At 40.0% G+C, this 9,772-nt stretch overlaps 1 protein-coding gene across 1 annotated transcript; it reads right to left on the reverse strand.

The window, feature by feature from the left end:
• Positions 1–674: 674 nt before the first annotated feature.
• LOC102712512 (protein TPR3) lies at positions 675–9,052 on the reverse strand. Its single transcript, XM_006649696.3, has 27 exons — positions 8,804–9,052; positions 8,506–8,688; positions 8,222–8,401; positions 8,031–8,144; positions 7,750–7,908; positions 6,822–6,999; positions 6,628–6,748; positions 6,409–6,524; positions 6,136–6,289; positions 5,935–6,044; positions 5,777–5,846; positions 5,633–5,706; positions 5,430–5,525; positions 5,249–5,344; positions 5,034–5,161; positions 4,709–4,943; positions 4,438–4,602; positions 4,107–4,205; positions 3,856–4,002; positions 3,345–3,455; positions 3,037–3,213; positions 2,836–2,964; positions 2,652–2,747; positions 2,379–2,567; positions 2,137–2,303; positions 1,309–1,576; positions 675–971 (listed from the first exon to the last, which is right to left on the reverse strand). The coding sequence occupies exons 2-26, from the start codon at positions 8,583–8,585 to the stop codon at positions 1,369–1,371; spliced, it is 3,399 nt and encodes a 1,132-aa protein (XP_006649759.1). The 5' UTR covers positions 8,586–8,688; positions 8,804–9,052; the 3' UTR covers positions 675–971; positions 1,309–1,368.
• Between the last annotated feature and the right edge of the window lie 720 nt (positions 9,053–9,772).

Here is a 9,772-nt window from a genome sequence, read left to right on the forward strand (position 1 = left end):
TTGAAGGGCGGCAGGCTAGCACGAGGAAAGCAAAACTGAGTGACGAGGGAGTACGTGAAGGTACGCATGGTTGCGGTAGCTTTTTGTCAGAGGTTGCTGCTTTGGGCGACGATGAAATGGCACGCTGCAAAAGCCCGCAGTTGCTCGGTTGTTTCCGCTGGCATGGCTGCTGCATGAGTATGGCAGATGTGTACTCCAGCATGGAGAAAAACATCACCCACCCATGCGTGTAAAACCTCCGAACCAATTAAGACCCTATTTAGTTTGGATGTTGTAATGGATTTTCAGACACAAATAAGAAAACGAATTTCATAGCTCACCTGAAAACCGCGAAACAAATTTTATGAGCCTAATTAATCCATTATTAGCATATGTGGGTTAATATACCACTTATAGCTAATCATGAACTAATTAGACTCAAAAGATATCTCACGATTCCCACCTAACTGTGTAATTAGTTTTTTCATTTATGTGTAATGCTTTATTTATGTGTCCAAGGATTTGATGTGATGTTTTTAAAGAAAAAATTAGGAACTAAATAGGCCCTTAATGCGTAATCGAGCTGCATCGTCCCACCGTGCTACGCGGTTGGCACGACCAGCGGCCAATGGTGGAAACAATCAAACAATGCAAGGCGATGCATCATCACCAAAGCAGAAGTGAAGGAACGGAACTCTGATAGAAGCAGCCATTTTACTTTCTAGTCGTGAAGAAAAGGTGGTAGTTCAGTTCAGGCAAATTGTTGCTACAACTTTAAGCTACTGGCAAACATTTTTTTTTTCACAGCACGATAAACACAGCAAAATTAAATACTAGGACTAACTATTCCCTCACTTAATACAGATAATAGAGGCATATAAGCAACAAATGAACTGCTGTTAAGCTTGTCTTTTTATTCCTTCTGGTCATCGACTACCATTTGGAACCAGCTCCGCGGAAAGGAAGGTGTAAATAAGAGTGAAGTGCATCATCTGCATAACAAAGGAGGGGTCAGAAACTAAAAAGGAAAAAAAATACATTTGGATATCAGCTCAGGCCAACCAAAATGCATGTGTTTCTCAACCAAAAACACAAGGAAAATAAGGACATCTATATTTTTTTTTTATGTGTGTAAAAAGACTTCTCAGGAATACGACAGATATTTTTATGGCAAGTTAATCAAGAAATCATAAACAGTGGTAAATTCATCACTAATCGTTGCAAGCGATGCAATATGATTGTTTTTATATCTCAAGAGAATCGGTTATACTTCTGTGGCTTTTGTTAACTTGCAATGAGGCCCAATGAATTAACTTGTAAGAAGGATACCTTGGTTAGTGATTTGTACCATGCAAGTACAAAAAATGTAACACTTCAAACTCCTCATTATTATCTTTCTGGTTGATCAGAACTTGATGCTCCATTAGGAGGTGTGGACAAATTGCTGGTCGACCCATTCTCTGCTGGTGGAGGATTTCCCCATTTTCTCTCAGATTCCAAGGGTTCCAGTACATAAACACCACCATCAGTCAGCCCTAGAGCAACCTGATTTGGTTCCGAAGGATGTGCCGCCACAACGACAGGATAAACACTTGAGCTACAAATAACAAGGATACATCAGAAAAAAAATCATAAATACCATAAAAATATAATGGTTAATACTTGTTATAAGATCAAGTTTGAACAAAAGAAACATTGGCTGATCAGACAAAGATAATTTGTACTTTTCCTCCAAAGACTTCCTTTTCAGTTCAGCACAATCTCACTGAACATGTAGTAATGCATTCAATAAATATAGTAGCCAATCCAATGGTGAAAAGAAGGAGGAAAGATCATCACATCTCTCTCACTCCTAGGATTGGTGACACAGCTACGCACGATAAACATCTAGTTGCTCAAGGGAAATCTCATCCAACTAGTCATAGTGATTTATTGCAGATGTCTGTGCTACCATGTGTTGGTAGTTGATAGCCTACCTGCTACCTCTCAACTCTATATATTCTCTTTGTCTCTTAGGCTCTTAGCATAATATGTCAGTGCATTGATTAGTGAGATTGTTTGAGAACAGCAAACGAAGATCTTTTCAGAAGCAAGAGTACTAATTTAGTCCAGTACTAAGACAGATAAAAAATGCTGCCCTGTTCAGCTTTTGTATACCTGATATTCTGAGGAAGATAGGAAGCTGGAAGAATTCGACATTGTAGTCTCAAACTCGATGCATTAAATATGCAGACAGTGGCATCCAGAAAGCTTGCATAAATCAGTTGACTATCGCAGGAGAACATGGCATGTGTTATTGGAGGAGAATTCTCGCGAACAGGCCACTGAAAGTAAAGTTAATGTGAGTAATGAAAGAGCCTTTGTAGTGAGCTTGAACTACATGCACAGAGAGACCTTACCTGCTTCACAGGTTCTAATTTTGTAGTTTCATATATGGCAATCTGGGTTTCATGCACAACAAGAAAATGCAATTGATCCTGATGGAATTGAACGCGCGTGTCTAAGATATTCGATGTTGGACGACCTGATGGTATCTGTAACATTCTGTTCTTTAATTTATCCCACCCATCTGTGCTCCACACACATATCTACAAGGGTCAAAAGCATAAAAAGTAAATACAAGCAGAAGTGCCTTGCTAAGTATGATCTGACTAGATAGTTCAGTAACTAACCTGAGCATCAGCTCCAGAAGAGACTAACACATTTAATACATTTGAAAAAGCTAGTCCAGTAATTTTTTTAGAGTGCCCTCGAAGTTTGCTTTTGACCTGTGTAAAGAATGAAAAGTAATATTTTCATTGTATCTTGTTCCATTTTGAAAAGAACAATTCAAAGCCTGCCATCAGGTGCTAGTACCTCATCAATTCGGACATTGTAGATTTGAATGGTTGAGTCATCCATTCCAATTGCAATGATGTTGTTATCTTGAGGGTGGAAAGCAAGAAATGTTGCCGCTGGCGGTGGAGGCATAAAAGTTGTCATCGTCTGCAGTCACCATATATGCAAAGTTCAGTATCTACATAGGAGAAGAACAACAAAAATAGACATATAATAAACCTTAAAAGTCATCATGTTGAATAGAGAGATTTTCCCTCCAGAGGCAGACATGACATATGAATCATTCTTTGACAATGCAAAGCAGTGAACAGCTTCTTCAGGATTATCGGTGATGTCATTAGTCATGAGGATGCCACTTGGAGGTTGCCATAATTGAGGAGAAACACTCGCAGTAGCCTAGAAGAGTCGACATAAACAAAAACAGTCAGTAACAATCATATGTACAAATTGCTTGCCCCTGAACCTGGTATACAGAACAGGTAGGTAAAACTGAGCCAAATTTATGTGTGTAAATAATCCAGACTAACCTTTCCAGTTGAGTTCCGGTCATTGCGAGGCCATTTCCAGAGTAGATGAACAGCATTTGAAGCTAAAGCCAAGATAGCAACACCAGAATTTGTGTAAATAAGTCTTGAAATCTGCAGTTAAAAACAAATAAGCTTCATGGGAAAGCCTTACAAATAAAAACAGCAGTTGATAGTGACTCTGGAGCACAAGAATCTCATGAATGCTAGTCAACAAATGTGATGACAAAACATTTCATTCTATTGTGCAAGCATGATTCACGGAAACAAAAACCTAGGGTACAACACACATGCAGTTGCTTTAGTGCTTTTTTTGTAGGGAAGCTTTTGTGAAAATGTGCAAACAATCATCCTACACTTCATCAAATAATATTAGTTATGCAACTTATCAAAAACATGCAGTGTTCTATACATCCTAAAAAAGTATTAAACAATATACTTAATTATTTTATAGAAACACTGTGACAGCTACACTGCAAACTGCACCAAGGAGTATGAGGAGGAGTAGTATCACCTTGCTTGTCCTCATATTATCTGTTAGTTTCAATGATCTGCACTGACTTGACTCAGTTATCTCCATAAGCTTCCAGACTTTTGATTTATCCAATGGCTCTTCAGCTATTCTCGGTTTTACATCCACCAAGCTTCTGCTATCCCCATTCTGTGGAATTTTTCCAATAATGTACAAGTTAGTTGGGTCACTGTAGAAGGTTTTTCTGATAGAAAGACAGATCAATAGAAAAGGAATTGTGAACATGGTCAAACCAGTGCAGTTATTGCCGGTGGAGCAGCATTTGCTGAACTAGTTCCAGCAGCAGCAGCTGATGCAACCGCCGCAGCAGCAGTCAATGGATTCATTAGGGGCTGCATCAAGATGGATCTATTAGTTCAATTGCAATACACACACACACATACTAGGAAACTCACTCTGTTTCATATTGTAAGACTTTCTAGCCATGCCTAGACTCATCCATTGATCCATACATATAGTTTTTATATATGTCTAGATTCATTAGCATCTATATGAATCTAGGCAAGGCTAAAAACCTATATTGTAAAACAGAGGGAGTAAGTTTTAATGGTTACAAGAACTTACCTTTGTTACAGTCTCAGACGCACTGCGAGAAGCATCAAATGAACGATTTTCCAGTGTGCGCAGCAACCGAACTCCATCAGCATTTGCTAAGATCTTGATACCATTGTCATGGGTAGAAACAGCCAGCAAAGTACCCTCCTTGTTAAAGCGAACCCGTGGACTTGCCTAATAATTGCATGCTAGGTTAGAACAAGATAGAAATTTCCTTGCTCATTTCATTTGAACCAATCATCAGTTACCAAAGAACGCACAAATAGAGGAAAACACTCACAGGAAGACCACCATCGGCATCAATGGTAGTCAGAAGACTTGTGTTGTCCATGTCCCATATTTTAATCAAGAATTCATCTCCAGCAGCCAAGAACCTGTTCCGGGTGGTATCAAATTGAACAACACCCATCGATCGCTTGCGAAATCCCTGGTAAGTTCTCTTGACAGCTCCTTCACTTTCATTCCATTCCACCAGATGTGATTCACCATCTTTGCTAGTCCCACAAGAAAATAGCCTACTCATAAGGGGGGAAAGAATCAGTGAAAACAAAACCCCATATTCATATGCCCAATTGAATAATGCTAACAAAGAAATAATTATGAACCTTGAACCATCTGCACTATATGCCATTGTCGTGCACCAATGTCCTGGTGCATCATAGTCAACTCTAGATCCCAAATTATCATATAGCCAAGCCTTTATCTTTCCATCTAAAGCAGTTGAGAAGATGAACTGCACCAGGCAAAAAAAACAGATGAAAAAAAACTAGCCTCCAATAGTTGACATCGATGGTTATTGGCATACGAAATGCATGTGCACCTGAATATTTTCCTTATAATGCGGACAAACTGAATAAACAGGAGCTTCGTGACCTTCAAACGTAAATTGCTTTGCTCCACTTGTGGCCTCCCAGACCTAGAATGTGATGCTCATAAAACTTAGTAGCTCTGTTAAACAAAGAGACCACAGTCCCAGAAACCAAGCAATCACAGAATCTCACCTTAATTGTCTTATCATCTCCACAGGTTATTATACATAGCTGCTTATTTGGATGGGCAAATGCAATGTCGTTTACACCACCGACATGCGCATCAATCTAGTGAAGAAAAGATGGATTAGTCAAATTCAGGAATCAGGTTAAATGATCATAAAATGAAAAACTAATACCAATAAGGCTGAATAACAATGAATATGCATTCATACCTCCAAGAGCTGCCTGATATCATCACCGCCATTGTATGAATAGATTTGTACAATGTGCCTTGAATAAGCAACACCTGTCAAAAGGGACACATCAGAAAACTGTGGCATAAAAGGAAAGAAAAACAGAAGTCCTCATCATCTTACCAAACAAGGTTCCGTCAGGACTCCAGATTATGCGATTAACTGAGACAGTAGGGTCTTTGACAAGTGAAGCCTATTTCAAGATTTGACATTGTATACGTAGTTAGATTAAGCCTAGTAAAGAGCAACAAATACTCAATAACACACTGTAACGTACAAACCTGGAGGGCCATTGAGCATTTTGTAACATCCCAAACCTTGAAGTTTCTTAAAACAAGTCTTTCCTTGGTACCAACATCCCATAATCCAATGTCACCAACATTGGTACCAACTATAATACAAGCATAGTGTAGATGAGTAGTTATGAAAGGAGCAAAGCTCGATTTTATCATTAGAAAGCACTAAGAATTTTAAGAACTGACCAAGAAGAAGAGTTTGCTGAACTGGATGGAAGTCCATGCTCATTGGAGCTGATCCTTGACTCAATGTCCGTGCAACAGTTTTATGAAAATCATCTTGTGGGTAACTATGACTCTGTGGATAAGTCACAGGTAACATATTCATTGGAAGATTCACCTGCAAAATTAGATCATCATATATGTCAATAATGTTAGGCAAAATGCATCAGTATTACAAAGTGTCAGCCGTAAGCTAGAAATAGTGAAATGTATTTCACAAAGAGCCATCACAAATACCTCCTCAGACATCCCAACTGGTCTCGTTCTCTTGGAGACATGATCAGAATCTCCTGATGGATAATCCATGGAAGGATTGGCAGTTGTTGGTGTTCTAGGATGCTTTAATATAGCCGCTACAACATACAAAGGAAGAACGACATTAATCAACAGACTCTGTGTGCCGTTTTCAATGCAAACCACTCAATAATATTTTGCAACAGTAGTAAGTACAGGTACCAGGATTTGTAGGAGTACCAAATCCAATAGCTCCACCAGACACGGCAGGATGTGTTACTGCTGGAGGGTTTGACATCCAGCCAGCCAGTGGTGGGACAGGTGTAGGTGCAGGTTGAAACGGCTGAAAAAGGACATGGAATCAATTTCAGGACAAACATAAAGATGAAGCATCCAAATATGCTAAAAAGACTTACTGCATGAGCACCCAATGGGGGGAAACCTCCAGGCTTTGGTATAGATCCAATTAATGGATTGTTTGCTGGCGATGGAGCACGGGCACCATTTGGTTGTCCACAAGAATGATCAACAAACAGAGTCTTAATATCAGGATTAGGTCTAGGGTTTTTGCAAAGCTGGTGCTGCCAGTTTAAGCTGCATCAAAAGGATAAAGTTATACATTTAAAAGGTCAATGCACTTGCATTATCCCTCCTCCACATTAAAAATATTAACCATATGATAGATCAAAAGTATACAGTATGGCAATGTGAAATTAACCCTATAAATTAGAATCAGCTAGCACTAATTCTGACAACCTACAGAGTAGCCAACCAAATCTTACAGATAATAAATAGTAATAAGTATTAGCAACATATAAAGAAAAAAGTACAGCTGGTTGACTCAACAAAGATGTGTGACATAAGCAGCATTCGTCCCAGCATACTTTTCCATTTCCAACTTCACGTTCAATATGTCTACCCAATTGCCCAAAAATGAATAATGCAACAGAAGATTTAGAGTTTGAAATTTATACCGCATATCCATAAGATCTATTATAAAAAGAAATCTCATTTAAGATGTGAAACAATCATAAATGGATTGAGTCGAAAAAAACCTTAATCCATCCAGCCATTGTCACCTTGGGGACAAATAAATGGGCCATGTTGCTCATTTAACTCATGATAAATATACAGTTTTTTTTCTAAACTGTTGGTGATTTAAATAAATTTGAGAAAAAATGGTGTGGGTCCTGTGGTCCAAGGTAGTTGTTTTGTAAACTATAACATTTTCACTGGAACTATTAAGTCATGAGTTTACTGCTCTCTTGAGATGTAGTTATGTAAGCAACATAAGTCCCGATGACTCAGAGTAAAAGAAACCCAGATTTTTCTATCATGTGCTACCTCTGGTTTATAAGGGTCCGCAATCTTGAGCTCTTCAGATTGGGAAACTGGAGCTTGTCACGGAACAAGGGGTTAGCTTCAATCAGCTTCTTCAGCTCAACAAGCATTATTGCTCTAGCAGATTTTGTATCACCGTATTTGGAGAGTTGCTCATTTTCCCTACCAGGACAAAAAACCATAGACTGAGCCAAACAATAATTACAATCACAACAATAACGATGACAGTCTAATGTAGATAAATTCAAAGACCAGGCTACCCTTTTGGTATATCACACTAATACCTAAAGTTTTCCAATGTTAATAGCTGTGTGATCTCCTTAAACAGCTCCTCGTTAAAAGACGCAAAGACCTTCAGGTCCTTGACCAAGATTTCAACTGCCTTGGAACGATCATGCCTTCAGAGCAGCAAACAAACCCAGTTAGCATCACTTTCCACTTTAGCAACCTAAAGTTGTTTCCTTTCCACACTTACTTATCGAGAGCCTCAAGATACTTCTGTTTGCGGATCTCAAAGAATATCTTCATTGAGTAACGGTTGTCATCAACCTTGGTAAAGCCACCGAGGTAGCGCTCAACCTCATCCCAATTGCCATTGATCACTTCATCCTCAAAGTACTTCATGTTGAAGTAGAACCCAGACTCCTGCTCAAGCCTAGACAAAAGCATAAGAGTCCCAACTGAGTAAGAAACAGATACAAGAGAGAATACATAAGACTACTGTACTCATTTGTTTCTGCTATAGCTTGAAACACCCACTTGTGAACAGTCTCCTTGAACTTTTCCTCATCGAGGAACTGCAGGATGAGGAAGACCAGCTCCCGGCTCAGCGACGACATCCTCTCTCCACGCCGCACCCACCACCCAGCGGCGGATGCGCCTTCTGCTCCAACCCTACCCTATCCTACCCCCTCGCAGCAACCTCCCTCCCGGCACCGCACACTGCAGGAGAAGAACACGTTCGGCGTTTGGATTCCGATTTGGTCAGTCACAGTGGCAGATAATACACAAACAGCACAAATCACACCGAAATGAACCCAAGCGAGCCAGGGCTCACCAGCAGAAGAGATCGGCCCGGCCGGATCTCCTCACCTCCCCCTCCCCTCCCCTCACCTCTCCTCCCCGCTCCACCCCGCACCACGCCGGTCCGGTGGAGAGGACGAGGGACGGAGGCGGCGTTGCTTCGCTCGTCGACGGAGGCGCGCCCGCCGGGGAAGATCGAGGGCCCGGCGGCTCCGGATTTGGGGATGCGAGGGGAGAGGAACAAGGAGGCCTGCCCGGAGGATGAGACTGAGAGAGAGAGAGAGGGGCAGTATGGTAAGTCAACAAATGGAAATGTGGGAGCCGAATTTTTTTTCCCTATTTATAATAGGAACCGGGAATTTTCGTATTGGGAAAGAAAAAGGCAACAGTAATACTGCTACTCCGTAGGCACCCAAATACAGTAAAGAATAAACAGATCGCAGGTAAGGATGAACATATATTCTCTGTTACTACAAATACTCGTTGGTTTTATTTATTTTGGGACTAGTAGTATAAAAAACAGCATAACGATATGAAATTAGATGTCCGTAAATATTAAAACTAGACAAAACATACATGCACTAAACAAGTATTTTGCTATGTGACTTTTATTGATTGAGAAAAATCATGCGATCTATATGTCGGTTCATATAATAATATAAATGGTTGTATTATGCTGGAAACCTCAAGATCTATAAACAAGAAATAACAAAGATGAATATAGAAAAAAAAACCTCAAAAAAAATACATGCATGTACCAGTACTCTCGACAAAAGAGAGGTTTTTTTTTCCTTCTAAAAAGAGGATTAAAACCAAAATTTCAGATATTACGGTGGCAAAGGCATGGCATTTCCCCGTCAAACCAAAAAAATCAAAAGCTTTTGTCTTCAAATCAAATCCCCAAACACCCTATTGGATCCAGACACAAAGAACGAAGGAAAAAAAAAACAGTCCTTACATGTGAATCGAAGTGGCTGATGGCTAGCAGATTCCGACGGGCGAG

Source organism: Oryza brachyantha, chromosome 3 (genome assembly GCF_000231095.2).
Source record: "Oryza brachyantha chromosome 3, ObraRS2, whole genome shotgun sequence".
In the NCBI taxonomy this organism is placed as follows: domain Eukaryota; kingdom Viridiplantae; phylum Streptophyta; class Magnoliopsida; order Poales; family Poaceae; genus Oryza; species Oryza brachyantha.